The sequence below is a fragment of the Erythrolamprus reginae genome, chromosome 7 (assembly GCF_031021105.1).
Source record: "Erythrolamprus reginae isolate rEryReg1 chromosome 7, rEryReg1.hap1, whole genome shotgun sequence".
In the NCBI taxonomy this organism is placed as follows: domain Eukaryota; kingdom Metazoa; phylum Chordata; class Lepidosauria; order Squamata; family Dipsadidae; genus Erythrolamprus; species Erythrolamprus reginae.
Window position 1 is genome coordinate 79189672 of NC_091956.1, and position 24337 is coordinate 79214008.

The window sequence follows — 24337 nt, forward strand, 5'->3', positions numbered from 1 at the left end:
AGGCCAACTCTGTGGGACCTCACCGGTCGCATTTGGCTGATGTACTTAGTCTTTCTCAAGGACTCTGACTCCTGAGTTACAGAGATACATATTTCCTTTTTTTTCATTTTGCAACTAAAAGTGCCTTCAAATTGGCACATAGTTAACTAACTAATTATGACACTATGCTAGTCGTAATAGTATTTTTAAGGCCTTTTGTAAAAAGAACAAAACAAATAGGAGATGAAATCATTCGGTGAAGAGAAGCATATAAGACTGACGGCAGAAAAAGACCTCATGGTCCATCTAGTCTGCCCTTATACTATTTCCTGTATTTTATCTTACAATGGATATATGTTTATCCCAGGCATGTTTAAATTCAGTTACTGTGGTCTGTGGATTTACCAACCACGTCTGTTGGAAGTTTGTTCCAAGCATCTACTACTCTTTCAGTGAAATAATATGTTCTCATGTTGTGTCTGATCTTTCCCCCAACTAACCTCAGATCGTGTCCCCTTGTTCTTGTGTTCACTTTCCTATTAAAAACACTTCCCTCCTGAACCTTATTTAATGCTTTAACATATTTAAATGTTTCGATCATGTCCCCCCTTTTCCTTCTGTCCTCCAGACTATGCAGATTGAGCTCATTAAGTCTTTCCTGATACGTTTTATGCTTAAGACCTTCCACCAAGAGGAAGTTACAATTGTCTTAAAAATGTTGATGATTATCTGGCCTACTTTAGCCTCCTAGATACTGTTGGAACAACACCTCTGTGTTTTTAGGAATCTTGTCTGACTTCTCTAATGATATGCTGCTGGTTTAGAAAGCGGAGGCTGTTTTTATCACGGTCTTGTTAAGCATTTGCTTGATGACCTCATTGAATTGCTCACAAGAATACATGACTATTAATCTTTAGTTTTGAACACACAGGACTAGCTATCTCCTAAATCAGTCCCTGTCCAGCTGCCATATAGAATAGAATAGAATACAATAGAATACAGTAAGCCCTCACCTATCGCTGGTGTTATGTTCTAGACCCAGCCGCGATAGGTGAAATCCACGATGGGGAATTTATCGACTGATAGTCCTTATTTAAGTATTTATATTTATTTTATTTATTTTATTTATTACTTAGATTTGTATGCCGCCCCTCTCCGAAGACTCGGGGCAGCTCACAACATGTAGAAACAAATCATAAGTGAACAGACAAATTTAAAAATATTTAAATATTTTAAAAAAAACCATATGCTAACAGACGCACACCCAGACATACCATGCATAAATTAAACATGCCCAGGGGGAGATGTTTCAGTTCCCCCATGCCTGACGGCAAAGGTGGGTTTTAAGGAGTTTACGGAAGGCAGGAAGAGTAGGGGCAGTTCTAATCTCCGGGGGGAGTTGGTTCAGAGGGCCGGTGCCGCCACAGAGAAGGCTCTTCCCCTGGGGCCCGCCAACCAACATTGTTTAGTTGACGGGACCCGGAGAAGGCCCACTCTGTGGGACCTAATCGGTCGCTGGGATTTGTGCGGCAGGAGGCGGTCTCGGAGATATTGTAATTGTTTGGTAAGTTTTCATTGTTTTAAGTGTTTATAAACCCTTCCCACACAGTATTTATTTTAGATACAGTATTTAAATACAGTATTTACAATTTTAGATATATTTTTTTTGAAAAACCTGCTGATCGAGTTCCGCGGGCTGTTTAAATCTGCCGATCGACTTCCTCAGAAACCCGCGAACCAGCGAAGATCCGCGAATGATTTTTCTCATTAATATTTCTTGAAAACCCGCGATGAAGTGAAGCCGCAGTAGGTGAAGCGCGATATAGCGAGGGACTACTGTAGAATTTTATTGGCCACGTGTGATTGGACACACAAGGAATTTGTCTTGGTGCATATGCTCTCAGCGTACATAAAATAAAATATACATTTGTCAAGAATCAGGTGGTACAACACTTAATGATTGTCATAGGGGTCAAATAAGCAATGAAGAAGCAATATTAATAAAAATCTTAGGATATAAGCAACAAGTTACTGTCACACAGTCAACATGGGAGGAAATAGGTGAAAGGAATGATGAGAAAAACTAGTAGAATAGAAGTGCAGATTTAGTAGAAAGTCTGACAGTGTTGAGGGAATTATTTGTTCAGTAGAGTGATGGCGTTTGGAAAAAAACTGTTCTTGTGTCTAGTTTGTGTCTATTGTTTGGATTAGCAGATGTCACGGGTGGCTTCCTACTTACCTCGCTGCTGTTTCGCATCATGACATTTTTTGCGCGTACACACGCTCCTGTGTCCGATTTGGCTTCCGCGTATGCTCAGTAGCTGGAGTCGGCCCGAAACACAGCTGAGGAGCTGATCAGCTGTGTTTCGGGGGAAGAAATAAAGACAATTTCAACCCGATTGTGAGCGGGAGGGCCCTTTTTGAAGAAGCAGCAGAGGAAACAACGTCCAAACAGTAACACAATTCATGAAAAATTCTGAAAAAAAATGATGGCGGCATCCATGGACTGGCACCGACCGAATCTGGTCTTTGATGTCATCTTGACGTCACCAGCAGGTTGCTAGCGGTTCGGGCAATCTGGTCCAAACCGGAAGAAACCCAACTCTACAGATGTCTTATCTCTCACCTTTTCTTCCTTTCTTCCTTGTTTATTTTTCTTCCCTCTCTTTTCTGAAATCCTAAGCAAACAACAAATCATGTAAAGTTATCACCCTTCCCGACGACCGTTTCATATTGGAATGTCAAAGACCTGGTTACAAACCGTGCAGGCCAGTTTTAAATGGCAGTGATTGTTTTGAATTTATTTATTTATTTATTTATTTATTTAATTTTATTTATTTAATTTTATTTATTTATTTATTTATTTATTTTATTAATTTTATCTATCTATCTATCTATCTAATCTATCTATCTATCTATCTAATCTATCTATCTATCTATCATCTATCTAATCTATCAATCTATCAATCTATCAATCTATCAATCTATCTATCTATCTATCTATCTATCTATCTATCTATCTATCTATCTATCTATCTATCTATCTATCTATCTATCTATCTATCTATCTATCTATCTATCTATCTATCTATCTATCTATCTGATTTGTATGCCGCCCCTCTCCGTAGACTGAATGTTTCTGAATTCTGCCAAAAACCCCTAGGAAGCTGTTTATGATACTTTATAGCAATGATGGCAAACCTTTTTTCTCTTGGGTGCCGAAACAGCGTGTGCCCGCGCTACCACACATGCATAAGTGTCCACATCCATAATTCAATGCCTGGGGAGGGCGAAAACAGCTTCCCATGCCCCCCCACCAAGGCCCTCTGGAGGCCAGAAACGGCTTGTTTCCGAACTTCTGGTGGGCCCAGTAGACTCATGTTTTGCCTCCCCAAGCTTCAAAGGCTTCCCTGGATCCGGGGGAGGGTAAACCCCCCCCCCCCCCCGGAGGCTCTCTGGAAGACGAAAACGCCCTCCCAGGTCATCTCTATGAGCCAAAAATTAGCTGGCCAGCACACACATGTATGCTGGAGCTGAGCTAGGACAACAGCTCGCGTACTAGCAGATATGGTGGCATCCATGCCATAGGTTCGCCATTTATAGAATGCAAATTTATTTTATTTTCATTTATTTGTTTTGTCCAATACGCAATAATACACAATGAGGGTTATAGAGGATATAATCAAGTAGAATGTATTAAAGGGGGAATAGAGGAGAAAATTGGGCCTTGAATTTTAACACCCCTGATTTATATTATTCTACTGAGCAGGAGGTTGAATCAGAGGACCAAAGCCCCTCTTCCCCTTCCAACTCTATGATCCTGTGAATCTGATGGCCTCCTTTTCAATGCTGCAATGTTCCTTGCGCCTGAAAATCCAATTCCAGGAATCCGATATTTATGGAGGCATTCAGTTAACCAGAAATAATAGAAATTAGTTATTCCGTGGAAACAAGAACATGATTCACCATGAAAAAACCTACTTTGGTTTTTACGTTCCAAATTGCAATTTGCCCAGGTAGGATTTTTATAGCAGCTCTTTTTATTTCTTGATGCTAATTACTCCATTATGTCACATCTTGTCCAATATAGGAAGATCAGAGCCGTCCTTTTATTGCTTCAAGCCCTACCAACGGATTGGAGTCAATCAAGGAAGGCTGGCTGGCTCGTAACCCTTACGATACCCATTACGGAGATATTCATTATTACAATTACCTGAATGACTGCTGGGATTGGACCCTCTATCCCAGGGCTCGGTTTGCCTCTGAATATGGCTTTCAATCATGGCCTTCCTTTAGCACCTTGGAACAGGTAAATAACAGCCAGTTGCCTTTTTTCAGTCTCCAACCCATTTTCAATTCAATTCAATTCAATTCAATTTATTAGATTTGTATGCCGCCCCTCTCCGCAGACTCGGGGCGGCTCACTGCAATAATAAAAATCGATATACAATGGCAAATCTTTAAGAGTTTTGCGTTAGTTTTATAGTGATTGTTTTAGCTGAGGATATTATATTATTTGAATGAAGAAATAGGATACTGGTTTTGAAATACAATACAGTGATACCTTGTCTTGCAAACTTAATTGGTTCCGGGATGAGGTTCTTAAGGTGAAAAGTTTGTAAGACGAAACAATGTTTCCCATAGGAATCAATGGAAAAGCGATGAATGCGTGCAAGCCCAAAATTCACCCCTTTTGCCAGCCGAAGCCCCCGTTTTTGTGCTGCTGGGATTCCGCTGAGGCTCCCCTCCATAGGAAACCCCACCTCTGGCCTTCTGTGTTTTTGCGATGCTGCAGGGGAATCCCAGCATCGCAAAAACACAGAAGGCCAGAGGTGGGGTTTCCCATGGAGGGGAGCCTCAGGGGAATCCCAGCAGCACAAAAACCGGTGTTTCGCTGACAACGGAAGTCCGGAGGTGGGGCATCCTAGTGGCGGCGGTGGGTTTGTAAGGTGAAAATAGTTTGTAAGAAGAGGCAAAAAAATCTTTAACCCCGGGTTTGTATCTTGAAAAGTTTGTATGATGAGGCGTTTGTAAGATGAGGTAACACTGTATATGATTTTTACATGCATTTCTGAATGGTACTCATGTCCTTATAATCATACGAATGTACTCTTTTTAAGTTCAGGTTTCTGTGGAGGAAGATTGGTCTTATACAAGTAATTTCTCCCAGCACCGACAACATCATGCCGGAGGTAACATTGAGATGCTTCAACAGGCAGGGCTACACTTTAAATTGCCCCAGGTAGTAAATCCAGTTGAGAACTTCAAACAGACAATCTATCTCACTCAGGTAAGGATTTGTCCGATTGTTAACAGTGCCCTTAAAAAAGAAAGAGTTAACGTTAAGATTTTTCATGGAAAATGTGCAGCAAATACAGCGTTCCCTCGATTTTCGTGGGTTCGAACTTTGCGAAAAGTCTATACCATGGTTTTGCAAAAATATTAATTAAAAAATACTTGGCGGGTTTTCCCCCTATACCACGGTTTTTCCTGCCCGATGACGTCATATGTTATCGCCAAACTTTCATGCGACTTTAATAAATATTTTTTTTAATAAACTTTAATAAATAAACATGGTGAGTAATGATCTAAATGGTTGCTAAGGGAATGGGAAATTGCACTTTAGGGGTTTAAAGTGTTAAGGGAAGGCTTGTGATACTGTTCATAGCCAAAAATAGTGTATCTCTACTTTGCGGAAATTCGACATTCGCGGGCGGTCTCGGAACGCATCCCCCGCGAAAATTGAGGGAACACTGTAATCTGTTCACATTTTGCAGAAGCCAGTTCTTGCATCTAAGAAAAAACTGAAGTTCTCTCTCTGTGTGTATGTATGTACGTTTGTACGTAAACTATATTTATATAAAATCCCTCTCTACTTTTTAAGGGATGTGTCTTCTCCTATCATGGATTTTGGGTTCTGCATAGTATCTTAGCTGTTAGCAACTAAGCAGTTAGCTACGCAGTTATGGTAGCAGTTAAGCAATAGCAAAATCACTTAGAGCAGGGGTGTCAAACTCAAGGCCCTCGGGCCAGATGTGGCCTATAGAGTGCTTAGAGCACACAACAGATTTAAACTTAATATTAACCGCTCCAAACTTGACTGTAAAAAATATGACTTCAGTAACCGAGTTGTTGAAGTGTGGAACTCATTACCGGACTCCATAGTGTCATCCCCAAACCCCCAACACTTTACTGTTAGATTATCTATGGTTGACCTATCCAGATTCCTAAGAGGTCAGTAAGGGGCGAGTACAAGTGCACTAGAGTGCCTTCCGTCCCCTGTCCTATTGCTCTCCTATATCTCCTATACCTTTCTTCTATTCCTATATCTCTTCTTCTATTCTTTCATTGATATGTTCTATTCCTATACCTTCTTTTCATTTATTTCTTAGATATATTTTACTATGAGTATCTCCTCTATAACCTTCATCATGTATTTTACTATGTGTATATAGATATATACCCGCTAAAACCCTCATTGTGTATTGGACAAAATAAATAAATAAAAATAAAATAAAATAAATAAATACAAATACAAGTGCACTAGAGTGCCTTCCGTCCCCTGTGCTATTGTTCTCCTATATCTCCTATTCCTTTCTTCTATGACTGTAACTTGTTCCTTATGTCCTAAGATTTTTATTAATATTGCTTCTTCATTGCTTATTTGACCTCTATGACAATCATTAAGTGTCGTACCACATGATTCTTGACAAATGTATATTTTATTTTATGTACGCTGAGAGCATATGCACCAAGACAAATTCCTTGTGTGTCCAATCACACTTGGCCAATAAAAAAATCTATCTATCTATCTATCTATCTATCTATCTATCTATCTATCTATCTATCTATCTATCTATCTATCTATTCCTATATCTCTTCTTCTTTTCTTTCATTGATATGTTCTATTACTATATCTTCTTTCCTATTATTTCATAGATATATTTTACTATGAGTATCTCCTCTACAACCTTCATCATGTATTTTACTATGTGTATACCCACTAAAACCCTCATTGTATATTGGACAAAATCAATAAATCAAGAAATAAAATAAAATACCTGAAATCCTACTCTTAAATTTACAAATGTATCTACCTGCAGGATTTCAGGCACAAGATAGTGTTGATTTGAGTTTTCTGACTTGTGAGCTCAGGCAGAATCTTAATGAAAAAATTGTGCCATAGGTTCGCCATCACTGATCCAGATAGTCGGGATCCTTCAGATCTGTTGATCGGAAGGATACCGACGATCTATATCTCCTATCCCTTTCTTCTATTCCTATATCTCTTCTTCTATTCTTTCATTGATATGTTCTATTACTATATCTTCTTTTCTATTCTTTCTTAGATATATTTTACTATGAGTATCTCCTCTATAACCTTCATCGTGTATTTTACTATGTGTATATAGATATATACCCACTAAAACCCTCATTGTGTATTGGACAAAATAAATAAATGAATAAATAATACATCTTTGAATGAAAAATGTTCTCTAATTATAAAAACTTGTATGTTGCAAGGTTGGTTGAAACTTGTGCTTTTATATATATATATATCACAAATTAGATCATGCAGGCTCAGTGTATAAAAATTGAAACTGAATTCTACCGTCGCAGCCAAACTGAGATAGTCAATGGAGAAGGACGAACTATGGGCGCCCTTTTTTGGCAACTAAATGACATCTGGCAGGGCCCTTCCTGGGCTTCTCTAGGTAAGACTAAAAATCAGTGCTTGTGCATTATGGGCTTTATTAGCCCGTCTTTCAGTTTAGTCCCGTTTTCTCTTAAGGCAGCGTACGGCATTCTTTTTCTTCTTCTTTTTTACTTTAGTGACAATTTTATTTGCCTAAGAAGTTTCTTTCGAAACATATTGGGCAATAGAAACTAGTGTTCAGAAAAAATTAAAACCAACTAAAATGAAGATTATTTTCATTTGATACATGAAAAAATGTAATATGGTAATTTCTAATACAACTAATCAGTTGTATTTTGGTTCTTCTAAGAAATGTGTAATGATTTCCCCCCCCTATTTTGAACCCTTTCTTAGAATACGGTGGCAAATGGAAGATGCTTCATTACTTTGCCAAACATTTCTTTGCTCCTTTGCTGCCTGTAGCGCATGAGAAGGAAAATGTTTTTTACATCTATGGAGTCTCGGATTTTCATTCTGACTACAGCCTGGCCCTCAAAGTAAGTTCCCTTTTCCTTCATATTGAAATGAGAGATGGAGAAGATTCTGGGGCAGGGGAAAAATAAAACTGACAGCTGATCAGTTTTATTTTATTTTGTATGTATGTGGGGGCGTGGAGATTGGAACATAAGAGGGAGGGAGGGAGAGAGGGAGGGAGGGGGACAGAGAGAGAGAGAGGGAGGTTGAGGGAGGGAGAGAGGGAGAGGAAGGGAGGGAGGGAGAGAGCAAAGGGAATGTAATTGGAGGACAAAACATTAGATAACCAAAGAGGATGCTAAGCTGGGCGGAGGAGGCAACCTACACTACCCAGTCTATAGCTTCTGAATTTACTCTGGGATCTCTCTGGATTTTATTTTGGCACAATCCTGGAAGTACCAAAATATTTTGGCCTTTGTTTCTTACTAAGTCACAATTGGTCCAATTTCCAGAACACGGTGGATGGTTTCAGGTATGAAACTGAATATATTTTCCATTGTATGTATTGTACAGCTGTCATGCAAGATGAGATGCAACATGTTAGGGCCGCAACTGGTGCCCAGGTTCGCCAGGGAGTCACTGCTCACAGTCACTCATGCCCTCATCACCTCGACGTTCGACTACTGCAACGCTCTCTACATGGGGCTACCTTTGAAAAGTGTCCGGAAACTTCAGATCGTGCAAAATGCAGCTGCGAGAGCTATCGTGGGGCTTCCCAGATTTGCCCACGTTTCTACAACACTCCGTGGCCTGCACTGGCTGCCGATCAGTTTCCGGTCACAATTCAAAGTGTTGGTAATGGCCTTTAAAGCCCTACATGGCATTGGACCAGAATACCTCCGGAACTGCCTTCTACCGCACGAATCCCAATGGTCGATAAGGTCCCACAGAGTTGGCCTTCTCCAGGTCCCGTCGACCAAACAATGTCATTTGGCGGGCCCCAGGGGAAGAGCCTTCTCTGTGGCGGCCCTGGCCCTCTGGAATCAATTCCCCCTGGAGATTAGAACGGCCCCCACCCTCCTTGTCTTTTGCAAATTACACAAGACCCACCTATATCGCCAGGCATGGGGGAACTGAGACACCTCCCCCAGGCTTTTATATTTTATGTTTGGTATGTATGTGTTGTATGGTTTTAATTGCTGGGGTTTTATATATCTTTTTCTTTTAATATTAGATCTGTTCACTGTTATATTGTTTTTTTATTATTGTTGTGAGTTGCCCCGAGTTTTCGGAGAGGGGCGGCATACAAATCTAATAAATTATTATTATTATTATTATTATTATTATTATTATTATTATTATTATTATGTTAGCCGTAACGAAAATATGATTCTGCTTTTTAAAGAAACTTAGAGAGATGTTTTGAGTACCTGAATTCATTTGATGGAGAACGGTCATTCATAACCAGTTTTTTCCCCCCCCTCTCTTGATCTCTCTTATGGACACCATAGATAATTGTATACGATTGGAGCAGAATGGACCCAGTGTGTACTGTGACGAAAGACGGTGTGATTGTTAAGGCAGGAAGTGCAGTTCCCGTTTATAAGGAGCCCGTCAATGACCTCTTGAAAAGATGTGGAAATTGTACTAGGCAAAGCTGCGTCATTACCTTTCACTTTGAGACCGAAGGGGAACTCACCAGTCCAATGAATTGCCATTTCCTGTCCTCACTGAAAAATGCAAAAGGGCTAAAGAATCCAGACATTCACGTAAGTGCCATTTCCAGCAATACTTTTGACCTCGGCAAAAAAATAGAGTCTTTATTTAGATGTATGTGTTGTTTTATGAGAATCATAAAAGATAGAGGAAGTGACCTGCCTGCTCTTGTTCCTGGAAAAAAAATATGAAAATATGAATTGTATTGGCAGTTCTGTGTTAGCAAAAACTTCAGCAGAAAGGGATTTAGGGGTAGTAATCAAAATGGGTGAACAGTGCAGTCAGGCGGTGGGGAAAGCAAGTACGATGCTTGGCTGCATAGCTAGAGGTATAACAAGCAGGAACAGGGAGATTATGATCCTGCTATATAGAATGCTGGTGAGACCACATTTGGAATACTGTGTTTAGTTCTGGAGACCTCACCTACAAAAAGATATTGACAAAATTGAACGGGTCCAAAGACGGGCTACAAGAATGGTGGAAGGTCTTAAGCATAAAATGTATCAGGAAAGACTTAATGAACTCAATCTGTATAGTCTGGAGGACAGAAGGAAAAGGGGGGACATGATCGAAACATTTAAATATGTTAAAGGGTTAAATAAGGTCCAGGAGGGAAGTGTTTTTAATAGGACAGTGAACACAAGAACAAGGGGACACAATCTGAAGTTAGTTGGGGGAAAGATCAAAAGCAACATGAGAAAATATTATTTTACTGAAAGAGTAGTAGATCCTTGGAACAAACTTCCAGCAGACGTGTTTGGTAAATCCACAGGAACTGAATTTAAACATTCCTGGGATAACCATATATCCATCCTAAGATAAAATACAGAAAATAATATAAGGGCAGACTAGATGGACCATGAGGTCTTTTTCTGCCGTCAGTCTTCTATGTTTCTGTTTCTATGTAAATGGAATGTTATAATTTGGATGTTTTCATACTATTTATACACCATTTATTTTTTCTGCAAACTACACTACTCCGTTGTGAAAGATAGCACAGTATTAAAGAGACATTGCGTGTAGTACAAATTTTCTAGAATACCAAATATGTAAAGAAAGAACGAAAACAATAGAGTAACTTAAATCTGTCTGCCCCTTTCAGGCTTCTATTTCTCAAGAAGGAGATGAGTTTCAATTCGCCCTGGAAACCGCAGCCATCGCTCCTTTTGTTTGGTTGGATGTTGGAAACATCCCAGGAAGATTCAGCGACAATGGGTTTCTTCTCACCGAGAGGCAAAAACTCGTATTGTTTGACCCTTGGGAAGCCACTACTGTCAAAGAGCTGGAGAAGTCATTTAGCTTAACATCACTGACAGACATTTCCTGAGAGAAGAATGAAGAAGAAAGCTAGGAACTTTTGTAGGAATGTGAAGTCCACAAAGAACGGAGACAATGGAACGATTGGACATTATTCTCATGCCAGCTTCCTACCCATGTGGCATTACTCAGTTCAGTGCAGGGAAGCCAAAATGCCATTTAGGATGAGAGTACTTTAAATAAGCCAGACAAGCACGCATCCTGAGAGACGCCTGTGGGCAGTAAAATATGTGACACTCTACATCCCTCTGGTGCCATTTTTCTGAAGTCCAGAACCACAATCTGCATCTCCAATGAAAAAAAAATACACTGCCAAAGACCAGAGATCTGTATGGACCTCTAAGCACTGTCTCCTATTATACAGGACTGACCAGAGGGAGCTTACCTCTCGTTTCTTGTGTTGGGGCATTGTAGCTACTATAGTTAAAGTACTACATGGGCATCTTTTACATATAATTTTAACACTATGGACATAACCATAGTTTCCAATTGTTCTGTCGAGCTGTCTGGTAGACTCCTCCCGAAAATTCACAGATATAAATTTCAGACACACACACGTTTGAAAATTCAAAACAGTTCTTTATACTGAAAATTCAAATAAACTAAGCCCTCTTTTTGTATAGCAAAGAGCACTCGTCTCCAAACAAACTGGTAATTTGTACAAGTCCCTTATCAGTTCTGAGATACTTAGCTTGCAGCTGTGAGGCAATTCACAGTCCTTCTTCTTTCACAAAGTGAAACACACTTTGCTCTGGTTTAGTTTCAAAGCAGGGGGAAAATCAGCACACAAAGGTCGAAGGCAGCAAGGCAGGCACGAAACACAAGGATCAGATAATCCTCCACAATGGCCAAACCCACAGGCTGCTATTTATAGCAGCCTCACTAATGGCCACAGCCCCACCCAACCATAGGTGGCCTCATTTTCTTTTATAAGTTGTTGCTGCCTATGCATCGCTCTCTGCATGCGTGGCTGTATCATTAACTCTTGTTCTGAATCCAAGGAGGAGCTAGATAATTGATCTCCTTCTGAGCTGTCTGCCACACTCTCCTCCTCCATGTCACTCATGTCTTCTTGGTCAGAGGAGCCTTCATCAGCAGATTCCACCGGGAGCAAAACAGGCCTGCGGCATGTGGATGTCTGCTCCACATCCACAGTCCTTGGGGCAGGAGCTGGGCCAGAGCTAGCCACAATGGATAAATGTGACCATCCTAGCCAGTGAAGAGCTCTCCATCGCCGGCAGAGACCTCCTCTTGCTTAACCACTCGTGCCTTCTGGCAACTCTACGCACTCTAGCATCAAGAAGAGGCTCCTCCTCCTTTTCTCCTGAGTCACTCATATGCACATGAGCAACTCAGGAGAAGAGGAGGAGGACACCACATTCTCTGCAACCTCCTCGCTATCCGACTTGGGCACCAGGTACATGGGCCTACGGTACCAGCCCGCACCCTTCTGTCAATCCTCGGCATCTGTGACCAGTTGTGCGGGACACGGATGGGCCACAACAGTAGCAACCAGCAACTATCATTTGTAACAAAGCTTTCAGCTGGGCTTAAATTCTGGAACTTGAAGTAAGCCGCAATTGAATAGAACATGGAGAGTTCGGTATCTTGCTTACCCATTTAAAATTGCAGCTAGTTCTTAACTTACGACCACAATTCAGCCCAAAATTTCTGCTACTAAGTGAGATATTTATTAAGTGTATTTTGACTCAGTTTATGACCTTTCTTGCCACAATTGTTGGGTGAATCGTTGCAGTTGTTACATTAATAATAGTTGTTGCGTGAATCTGGCTTCCCCATTGATGTTGCTTGTTGGGACGTCGCAAAAGGTGATCACGTGACTTTGGGACACTGCGACTGTCATAAATGAACAGCACCTCAATTTTGATCATGTGACCATAAGGATGCTGCAATGTGTAGTGTGTACAATTGTAAGTCATAAGTCACTTTTTTCAGTGTCGTCGTAACTTTGAACAGTCAGTAAATGAACTGTTGTAAGTGGAGGACATAGTTTTTTCCACCTTTTGAGATATTTGAATTTGTAAAAATGTTTTAATTTCCTGCTTTTTCCGTTCACTCAAAAATGATGCATTTGTCTACGTCAGGAATAGCAACAGGAATCAATTTATATATTTCCACATCCAATTTTATCAAATGAGACGTTTTTCTAGCCAAGTATATAAAAAATGCCGCCATTCATCACAATTTGGCTTTTTATTATAAAAGTAAAATAAAAAACAAACTTTTACAAATTTTTTTAGTGGCGATTCATCTAAATTGTAATATTTACAATATAAAAAGAGTAAAACAATGGCAAACCCTTGAAAAGCTTGCGTTATTTTATAGACACCAGATGAAGTTTTAAATACATTTACATTATATTCTGCAATTGAGTATCCTGATTGTGATTTTGTGCTTCACAGCTTTAGACCATAGTTACAGTCAATTACATAACTTTCACTGTGCATGAACAGAATAGTTAATTTCCTTTACCAGTGATCCTTCTGGAAAAAATATAAGTGCCATTTAATCCTTTTTCCTGAGTTTTCCAGTTTACTGGGATCTAGTCTGAGTTTGTTGAAAGCTCCAGTGGACAAACATTTCAAAGAGCTTTTTCTTCTGGTGAACTTTGGATCACGAAAAAATCTCTCTTTTCTCTGGAAATAATTTTCATAGCCATGCCATATTTAAGTTACTTCAATTTTGCCTTGTAACGAGCTGTCTTGTCCGTAGCCTGGAGCTTGTTTCTTAAGATTTATCGATCTCTTGTTGGTGAAAGATTCAGAACATGTAAAGCTAAGTTTGTGAAGAGAAATCTCTACTCCACTATCGCAAATGCTTTCGGTATCCTGGAATTTGAAATTATGCATTTCATCTGGTGAAAGAAAAAAGAAGAGTTTGAAAAAAAGATGCACAACATTTTACAGACTTACACAGTAAAACCAATTTTTATAGGAGCTTCTCTGCTTTTCCTAATCCAGAGTCAAGTTTCAGTTTGGGCAAGAGATTTTGATGTATTGCCTTCTAATTATTTGCAGGAATCCCATAGTTTAATAACAGTTTAATCCCTCTGGAACGGGGTGGTTCAAAAACATGGTAAATAAATACAAAATAAATAATGTTTTTGGATAACCAACGCCCCAGAGTTCATACAAATAATGTAGGAAATGGTAGGCAAGTTGAACCAGATTTATGGTATAAGAGGTGGTATATTAATAATAATAACAATAATAATAACTACTACTGGTGGGCTCGGTGTTGTGATTCCGTCTGAGGCCCCTCAGGGAACGGCTGATCCTCTGCCGGCTTCCTGCTCAGAGGGGGAGGATGAGGAACAGGAGGTTCAGGCAGACGGGGAGGAGGAATCTCAGGCTGAGGGAGAGGGAGGACAGCCAGAGTCCCCCGAGAGGGAGCTCTCCCCAGCAAGCAGCCTGGATTCCTTAGATGAAAATGCACAAGCAATAATCGATCTCCGGCAGAGAAGAGCAACACAACGAAGGGGACAATTAGCCAGGTACTTTCAGCACTAAAGAGGCAACAGCTGGGTTTGGGTGTGGTGCTCTCTGGAAAGGCTGAAAAGGCAGACCCACCCTTCCTGGCTTGTGGAGTATTATCTTTGGGAGTCCTGGGACCTGGCTGTGATCTTTGGCGTCTTGGAATTCTGGTTTGTGACTTTGAATACTGAAACCTTGGGGGGAAAAGGTGTGGGTCTTATTCTCTACAGTGGTGTGTGTGCCAGCAAGAAGTCTGCTGTATTGTCTGGCCATCAGGACTCTGCTGTGAAGTCTCATAGCCTGCCTGTTGGGAAGAACAGGTTTTTCTCTGTGTTTATTTTTCAAACTATAAAGTGCTTTTGCTTTTACCAGCGTGTCTGGCTGCTTTTTCCAGTTGGTGTTGAAGTCTGGGGGCACCCAGACAGAACACTCATAAGCAAAGAACTGGTGGGATCATAAGCCCGAAAAAGTGGTAAAAAATGAGCAAGCAAAACTACTGTGGGACTTCCGACTTCAGACTGACCGAATTCTGAAGCATAACAAACCAGACATTGTGATCGTGGAGAAAAAGAAAGTATGGATCATCGACATCGCAATCCCAGGGGACAGCAGAATTGAGGAGGACTGAATGGTGCATGAAGCTTATCACAGTTAAAAGCACCTGATGGTTTTTATGCCCTAATTTAGATAGTTGGTATGAAAATTATATAGATATCCATATCCTGCCCTCTTTCTAAACTGCTCAAGGTAGAATTTTTCCGCTCATATCCTGCCTCATCACATTGATGTTGTTGTCTTCATCCTAAGGAACTAATTCATCTGCAAAATAATGAATTTAGTGGTATTCCCAATCTTGGTAATTAGGGGATTCGGGGAGTTGAACACATTTTTGGACATTGGACAATGATGTTCCCAAGGTCTACGGGTCTACAAGTCTGAACTGATATGTAATTTACCTGCTGGTTCTGTCCTAGGAGAAGGTAAATCACACACTGGAAAAACATCATTTTGGGTTTTCTCCTGGCTAGACAGGCTTGAAGATGTGGTTCTTTTCTCAATTATTTCAACAGCCTCTGGATAATCCATTTTTCTCAGAGCCTCAATCAACTCTTTGACTGTTCCACCACAAACCTACCAAGAAGGGAAGAAAAGTGAAATAATTTTGAAGATCTCTCCAAAACACTATACAGTGATAGCTCATCTTACGAACCCCTCTTCATACGAACTTTTCATGATACGAACCCAGTGTTTAAGATTTTTTTGGCTCTTATTCCAAACTATTTTCGCCTTACGAACCTGAGCAGCCGCCGCTCCCCGATTCCCTTCATTTTTGCCAGCGCTGCTTTGAATCCCAGCGACAAAGTCCCCCCTTCCAAACTGCATGGGGAAAAGACCTCATGGAGCTCAAGAGAGGAGAAAGGTGTGGGAGAAACGAGCAGAATGGGGCGGGAAAAAACAGGAGGGAAAAACTCATGGAGCTCAAGAGAGGAGAAAGGTGTGGGAGAAACGAGCAGAATGGGGTGGGAAAAAACGGGAGGGAAAAACTCATGGATATCAAGAGAGGAGAAAGGTGTGGGAGAAACGAGCAGAATGGGGTGGGAAAAACAGGAGGGAAAGACTCATGGAGCTCGAGAGAGGAGAAAGGTGGAGAAACGAGCAGAACGGGGTGGGAAAAAACAGGAGGGAAAGACTCATGGAGCTCAAGAGAGGAGAAAGGTGGAGAAACGAGCAGAACGGGGTGGGAAAAAACAGGAGGGAAAGACTCATGGAGCTCGAGAGAGGAGAAAGGTGGAGAAACGAGCAGAACGGGGTGGGGAAAAACAGGAGGGAAAGACTCATGGAGCTCAAGAGAGGAGAAAGGTGGAGAAACGAGCAGAACGGGGTGGGAAAAAACAGGAGGGAAAGACTCATGGAGCTCAAGAGAGGAGAAAGGTGGAGAAACGAGCAGAACGGGGTGGGAAAAACAGGAGGGAAAGACTCATGGAGCTCAAGAGAGGAGAAAGGTGGAGAAACGAGCAGAACAGGGTGGGGAAAAACAGGAGGGAAAGACTCATGGAGCTCAAGAGAGGAGAAAGGTGTGGGGAAAATGAGCAGAACGGGGTGGGCAAAAACGGGAGGGACTCATGGAGCTCAAGAGAGGAGAAAGGTGGAGAAACGAGCAGAACGGGGTGGGGAAAAACAGGAGGGAAAGACTCATGGAGCTCAAGAGAGGAGAAAGGTGGAGAAACGAGCAGAACGGGGTGGGAAAAAACAGGAGGGAAAGACTCATGGAGCTCAAGAGAGGAGAAAGGTGGAGAAACGAGCAGAACGGGGTGGGAAAAAACAGGAGGGAAAGACTCATGGAGCTCAAGAGAGGAGAAAGGTGGAGAAACGAGCAGAACGGGGTGGGAAAAAACAGGAGGGAAAGACTCATGGAGCTCAAGAGAGGAGAAAGGTGGAGAAACGAGCAGAACGGGGTGGGAAAAAACAGGAGGGAAAGACTCATGGAGCTCAAGAGAGGAGAAAGGTGGAGAAACGAGCAGAACGGGGTGGGAAAAAACAGGAGGGAAAGACTCATGGAGCTCAAGAGAGGAGAAAGGTGGAGAAACGAGCAGAACGGGGTGGGAAAAAACAGGAGGGAAAGACTCATGGAGCTCAAGAGAGGAGAAAGGTGGAGAAACGAGCAGAACGGGGTGGGAAAAACAGGAGGGAAAGACTCATGGAGCTCAAGAGAGGAGAAAGGTGGAGAAACGAGCAGAACGGGGTGGGAAAAAACAGGAGGGAAAGACTCATGGAGCTCAAGAGAGGAGAAAGGTGTGGGGAAAATGAGCAGAACGGGATGGGCAAAAACAGGAGGGACTCATGGAGCTCAAGAGAGGAGAAAGGTGTGAGGAAAATGAGCAGGACGGGGTGGGCAAAAACAGGAAGGACTCATGGAGCTCAATTAAGTTCGTAAGACGAGGTATTGCTGTATAAGCTTCTTAAAACCCACCTTTGCCGTCAGGCATTGGAGGAATTGAGATATTCTTTCCCCCAAGGCCTTTACAATTTATGCATGGTATGTTTGTATGTATGCTTAGTTTTATAATAAGGATTTTTTAGTTGTTTTAATATTGGATTTGTTACATGCTGTTTTTTATCACTGTTGTTAGCCGCCCCGAGTCTACGGAGAGGGGTGGCATACTAATCCAATCAATCAATCAATCAATAATAAAATCTTGTAAAGGGGTCTCCAAACGTGACTTTGACACCCTGCCATACAGTTTTTGATTGACATACATTTTTTGTATAAAAGACCGAAATCCCTAAAAATTAGGCATTCCAGAATACAAAGAATTTGTACTCATTATGTGAGCTCTACATGTAACAACATGAAAGTTAAGATTATGAGATTCTGGTCAAAGAAACTTGTCAAAGAAGATTTTCACCCTAGTAAGGCAGTTAAAGAGAATTACCTCGTAATTATCCAGTAGAGTTTTTGATGGAGAAGGACTCAAGCGAAATGCATTGTTTAATATCCCTAGACCTAGCTTCTGTGCCAACATGGACCAGCTTTTGGTCAGATCAGGGACTTCAAGTAATTTGTACAGCTGTAATTTAACATCCTCGTTGAGGTCTTTCATATTACCTAGAAAAGGAAAGAAAATCCACTAATTATGGATTCCATAAATTTACATTAAACTATCTTAACTTCCTTCAAATTTCAATGGAATGGCATGCAGTATTTAAAGAAGCATTAAAATTCGCTAATGATACAGTTGGGAAATTGAAGCCATATATTTATTATTATTTTATTTATTATTTAAATTTGTATGCCGCCCCTCTCCGCAGACTCGGGGTGGCTCACAACAAGTGAAAAAACAATCTACAACAAATCTAAATTACTGTTTAAAAATATTTAAAAGACCCCATATTCTAAACACACATACATACAAACATACCATTCATAAATTGTATCTGCCCGGGGGAGATGTTTCAGTTCCCCCATGCCTGACGACAGAGGTGGGTCTTAAGGAGTTTACAAAAGGCAAGGAGAGTAGGGGCAGTTCTAATCTCCGGGGGGAGTTGATTCCAGAGGGCTGGGGCCGCCACAGAGAAGGCTCTTCCCCTGGGGCCCGCCAACCGACATTGTTTAGTTGACGGGACCCGGAGAAGGCCCACTCTGTATGTGTGTGTGTGTGTGTGTATAGACCCGAGCTCATATGTCGATCAACTCGCATCTCGAACGAATGCCTTTAGACTTTGTTTTTCGTGCCGAGATAACTGGAAGCAAGGAGATTCTTGCGCCACCTAGTGGAAGCTCAGCTCGTATCCCGAATTTGAGCTCGGGTGTCGAACAGAAATTTTGCTCGCGTCTCGGCTCGTAACTTGGAATACTCGCAAGTGGAGCAGCTCGTATGTACAGGCACTACTGTATAAGTCGTCTCGCTTCAAAATAATACCTACTACACAAAGAAAGATCATGTGAGTAGCAAAGGATTAATTTTCTTGCTTCAAATATACTCTTACCTTGAATTGGTAGATCCTCAGAAGCTGCCTTTGACTCACAGAGTTTTCTACTCAAGATGTCATACACCTGTCAAGACGGGAAAAAATTAGCTACAGATGAGAAAGCGTTGATTTTATCATATACATTTTTCCTGACCATTAGACTGGTCAGTTGCCAGGTTTGACCAGAGTACCTCCAGAACCGCCTGCTACCGCACGAATCCCAGCGACTGATAAGGTCCCACAGAGTTGGCCTTCTCCGGGTTCTGTCGACTAAACAATGTCGTCTGGCAGGACCCAGGGGAAGAGCCTTCTCTGTGGCGGCCCCGGCCCTCTGGAACCAACTCCCCCCGGAGATTAGAACTGCTCCCACCCTCCTTGTCTTCCGTAAACTACTCAAGACCCACCTATACCGCCAGGCATGGGGGAGTTGAGACACCTTTCCCCCAGGCTCCTTATAATTTATGTTTGGTATGTATGTGTTGTCTGGTTTTAATATGATAGGGTTTTAGTTATTTCTTTTAATATTAGATTTGTGCCATTATAATATTGTTTTTACCATTGCCGTGAGCTGCCCCGAGTCTTCGGTGAGGGGCAGCATACAAATCTAATAAATTGAATTGAACTGAAACAATGTCAAATCACAGATTTAAGAAGCCCGCCGAATGGATCTGGACCGTGGGCCTTGAGTTGGACACCACCGTTAGCACTGACTGTAAACATAGAATGAGTCATTTATAAGAGTCATTGTACATTGAGAATTGCCATTCAGATATTGTTGAGCTATAATTCTCCACATCCTTGAGCACTGAACCTATTAGAAAAACCACAGATTGTCCATTTTTTGAAAAGAGAAAATATCTGATTAAAATTTATTTATTTATTTATTGGATTTGTATGCCACCCCTCTCCGAAGACTTGGAGCGGCTAACAGCAACAATAAAACCGTGTACAATAGTAATCTAATACTAAAAACGATTAAAAACCCATTAATATAAAAACCAGACATACATACATACATACCATGCATAGAATTGTAAAGGCCTAGGGCTCTTCCCCTGGGTCCCGCCAAGCAACATTGTTTAGTTGACGGGACCCAGAGAAGGCCAACTCTGTGGGACCTAACTGGTCGCTGGGATTCGTGCAGCAGAAGGCGGTCCCTGAGATAATCTGGTCCGGTGCCATGAAGGTCATAACCAACACTTTGAATTGTGACCGGAAACTGATCGGCAACCAATGCAGACTGCGGAGTGTTGGTGTGACATGGGCATATTTAGGGAAGCCCATGATTGCTCTCACAGCTGCATTCTGCACGATCTGAAGCTTCCGAACATTTTTCAAAGGTAGCCCCATGTAGAGAGCGTTACAGTAGCCGAGCCTCGAGGTGATGAGGGCATGAGTGACTGTGAAATGAACCAAAAATGAACCAAAGAAGAAAAAAAAGAAAAAAAAAGTGCTGGTTTTTGAAACAAGTTGTCAGTGATCACTTGCCTCCCAGCTGGTTGCCATATCCAGAGGTGTTGTCCCAGGTATAATTTTTTCACGCTCATTATCTTTCATATCTTCCTCTTCAAACAGCGGTTCAAAGTTTTCAATGTGTGGATCTGCACCTGGAAGAGACACCATAAACTACCTTTAGCATTTTCATGATAATAGTTTAATAGGTAGGAAATTGAAAGTTCAAAGCACTTAGATATCATTGGCATTGGTTTAATTTCATCCCAAAATTATTGCATTTGCAGCATTTATCTGGTGAATGTTAGCAAGCTTTCAATAATAATTGGAATGATCTTATATAAAGGAAAAAAACTCAACGGTTATTATTTCACTGTCTTGTTTGTGTCTTCATGTCCAAATTTGGGGCAGAATTGTTTTGATTTGTTTTTAAATGGAGCTCTTTGTTAATGATCTCTTTTAAGTGTTAGTCATAGTGCCAAACAACAGTACTTGGAATGATCACGCTGCAGACATGAGAAAGTCTACTGGAGAACAAATATTAATTCATCCAAACGTCCATCATGATCTACAAGAGGTCTTCAAACTTGGCAACTTTAAGACTTGTGGATGTCAACTCCCAGAATTATCCAGCCAGCTTAGCTTGAGTTGAAACTCACAAGTCTTAAAGTTAATAATAATAATAAATAATAATAATAATAATAATAATAATCAACATCGCAATCCCAGGGGACAGCAGAATTGAGGAGAAGCAGCTAGAGAAATTAGTGAAATACGAAGATCTAAAAATCGAGCTGCAACGACTCTGGCATAAGTCCGTGAAAGTGGTCCCAGTGGTACTAGGCATGCTGGGCGCAGTGCCAAAGGATCTCAGCGGACATTTGAAAACCATCGGAATTGACAAAATCTCCATCTGTCAATTGCAAAAGGCCACTTTATTAGGGTCGGCAAACATAATTCGCCGCTACATCACGCAGTCCTAGATGCTTGGGAAGCGCCCGACTGGTGATGAATTACAAAATCCAGCATAGTGATCTTGTTTGCTGTGTTGTACTGACAAAATAATAATAATAATTCATTAGAATAATAAAAACAATATACAATGTAATAAATCTAATAATTAAAAGAAAGCATCTAAAAACCCAAGTTTGGAGGCCCCTGGTCTACAACATTAAAATAATCTTGATAAGAATGCTTTACCTCCCTAAAGAAAATAATTTTTGAAAAAAAGGTGTCTCCTTTTGTTCCGACGTAGAAGACAAGAACACAACTCCATTATTTTATACAGGGAAGAAGTGGGTTTGTATTAATGCTAGTCCTGTTTAATGGTACTCTAAAACAGTGGTCCCCAACGTTTTTTCCACCAGGGACCAGTTTCAGCAAGACAATTTTTCTATGGCCCAGTGGGGGCGGAAAGGGGTGTGGTTGGGGGCGGGATTAAGCATGGGGGTGCTGGTCCTCCCCGCCCCTCTTTCCCGCCATCGTCCTGTGGCCGGCAGAACCTGCCTCCCAAGCCCTCTTGCCCAGCGGGAGCTAAGCGCTGGAGAGAGGGGGTCAGGCTGGCTCTCCTGCCTCCCCCCAGCCAAAAACGCAAAAGCGCCCCGCGGCAGAAGCCAAAAGAGGCTTGAGCCTCTCGGTCCTTCCCGCCCCTCTGTCCCATCCATTGTCCTGTGGCCGGCAGAACCTGCCTCCCAAGGCCTCTTGCCCGGCGGGAGGCAAATGCTGGAGGGAGGGGGTAGCGGCATGAGGGCCGGCAGCTGCTGACTCCACGGACCGGTGCAACATGCCCCACGGCCCGGTACTGGTCCGCGGCCCGGTGGTTGGGGACCCCTGCTCTAAAATGTGTAGACTCTCCAGTATTTTATTTGAAGAAGGACAAAAGAGGACAACAGCGCAGACAAAGGGGGAAAAAAAATTGGCAAAAGGTCAACACTGAGTCAGAAGGGGGAGCTGAGGATGTTGGGCTACTGAACAAGGAATTGGGCAGGATCATACAAGCTTTCCATCCCATGTTTTGTCAGCCTTTGATGCTCAGGGAAATTACCCAATCTGCCCAATGACATAGTTAATTCTGTATTGAAATTTTCAGTGAGTTAATGACTAAAACCACAAAAGAGAATGAGTAAGACGAAACGACAATGTAGCTGAAGAAAGGTATGGAACAGAAAGTGGACTAAGAAGAAGAGAATGAAAAAGTGATTAAGATGGAAAAGGGAGAAACATTTTAAAACGTGAATGGTTTATTACTGCAAGACAAAAACTCCGCCACTGTTGCATTACAATAGTGCAAAGTATAAGATTACCAGAGCTTACAAAACTTTTGCCAGACCCATCCTCGAATACAGCTCATCCGTTTGGAACCCATATCGCATCTCGGACATTAACACCCTTGAAAATGTCGAAAGATACTTCACCAGAAGAGCCCTTCACTCCTCCACTCGAAATAGAAGACCCTATGAGACTAGACTTTCAATCCTGGGCCTAGAAAGTTTAGAACTAAGACGCCTTAAACAAGATCTAAGTATTGCCCACAGGATCATATGCTGCAACGTCCTGCCTGTCAGCGACTACTTCAGCTTCAACCACAACAACACAAGAGCATACAACAGATTTAAACTTAATATTAACCGCTCCAAACTTGACTGTAAAAAATATGACTTCTGTAACCGAGTTGTCGAAGTGTGGAATTCATTACCGGACTCCATAGTGTCATCCACAAACCCCTAACACCTTACCCTTGGATTATCTACAGTTGACCTCTCCAGATTCCTAAGAGGTCAGTAAGGGGCGAGTACAAGTGCACTAGAGTGCCTTCCGTCCCCTGTCCTATTGCTCTCCTATATCTCCTATAGCTTTCTTCTATTCTTATATCTCTTCTCCTATTCTTTCATTGATATGTTCTATTACTATATCTTCTTTTCTATTCTTTCATAGATGTATTTTACTATGAGTTTCTCCTCTATAACCTTCATCATGTATTTTACTATGTGTGTGTATATATATACAGTGTTCCCTCGATTTTCGTGGGGGATGCGTTCTGAGACCGCCCACGAAAGTCGAATTTCCGCGAAGTAGAGATGCGGAAGTATATACACAATTTTTGGCTGTGAACGTTGTCACAAGCCTTCCCTTAACACTTTAAACCCCTAAATTACCATTTCCCATTCCCTTAGCAACCATTTGCTCACCATTATTACTGGTGCTCACCATTGAATAAGACACTTAGTGATCCTGATATTTAAAAACATAATTATTTATTAACAATAATTTTTTTTGTTGTTATTTGTTTGCAAAAATTATTAGTTTGGTGATGACGTATGACGTCATTGGGCGGGAAAAGCCATGGTATAAAAAAACCCCGCGAAGTATTTTTTTAATTAATATTTTTTGAAAAAATGTGGTATAGGCTATTCGCAAAGTTTGAACCCGCGAAAATCGAGGGAACACTGTATACCCACTAAAACCCTCATTGTGTATTGGACTAAATAAATAAATAAATAAAAAATAAATAAATGTGTGAGCATTAGAAAAGCAATGCAATTTTTGGGCTATAATTTCTAGTTGTATACCTTTTCCCCCCAGCTAGAATCATGACACAGCCATTATAGGCTTAATTCCTTACCTGCTGCTTTGAGAAGAGCTGCCAATTTTGTTGATCCCCTTCCAGCTGCTATATGAAGTGGAGTGGTTCCATCATAAGTAACGCTGTCCACAAATGCATCTCCCTGGTTTTTTTTGTTAAGCCAAGCAAAAAAATAAAAATTAAATAAAATTGCTGTTTTGGCTCGTGACCAGCTTT

The 24337-nt window shown here is 41.4% G+C and overlaps 2 protein-coding genes across 6 annotated transcripts in view; one reads left to right on the forward strand and one right to left on the reverse strand.

Annotated features, from left to right (window-relative positions):
- The window catches only part of MANBA (mannosidase beta), a 40623-nt gene extending 27173 nt beyond the window's left edge, over positions 1–13450 (forward strand). Inside the window, exons 12-18 of one of the 2 annotated variants that reach the window (XR_011559643.1) lie at positions 4070–4288; positions 5105–5269; positions 7550–7694; positions 8030–8172; positions 9601–9858; positions 10908–12428; positions 12493–13450. Coding sequence is in view for 1 of the 2 variants with exons in the window: in XM_070757969.1 (XP_070614070.1) it covers positions 4070–4288; positions 5105–5269; positions 7550–7694; positions 8030–8172; positions 9601–9858; positions 10908–11132 (1155 nt within the window). In the remaining variant the exon portion in view is untranslated. Of the gene's footprint in view, positions 1–4069; positions 4289–5104; positions 5270–7549; positions 7695–8029; positions 8173–9600; positions 9859–10907 lie in introns of both variants that reach the window. The other variant, XM_070757969.1, reaches the window with a different exon arrangement.
- The window catches only part of NFKB1 (nuclear factor kappa B subunit 1), a 291304-nt gene continuing 280284 nt past the window's right edge, over positions 13318–24337 (reverse strand). For all 4 annotated transcript variants that reach the window (XM_070757966.1, XM_070757965.1, XM_070757967.1 and 1 more), the window contains 6 exons: positions 24161–24263; positions 20575–20693; positions 19105–19171; positions 18051–18223; positions 15573–15747; positions 13318–13997 (listed from right to left, as the gene is read on the reverse strand). In XM_070757966.1, coding sequence (XP_070614067.1) covers positions 13810–13997; positions 15573–15747; positions 18051–18223; positions 19105–19171; positions 20575–20693; positions 24161–24263 — 825 coding nt within the window. In that variant the 3' untranslated portion in view covers positions 13318–13809. The remainder of the gene's footprint in view (positions 13998–15572; positions 15748–18050; positions 18224–19104; positions 19172–20574; positions 20694–24160; positions 24264–24337) is intronic.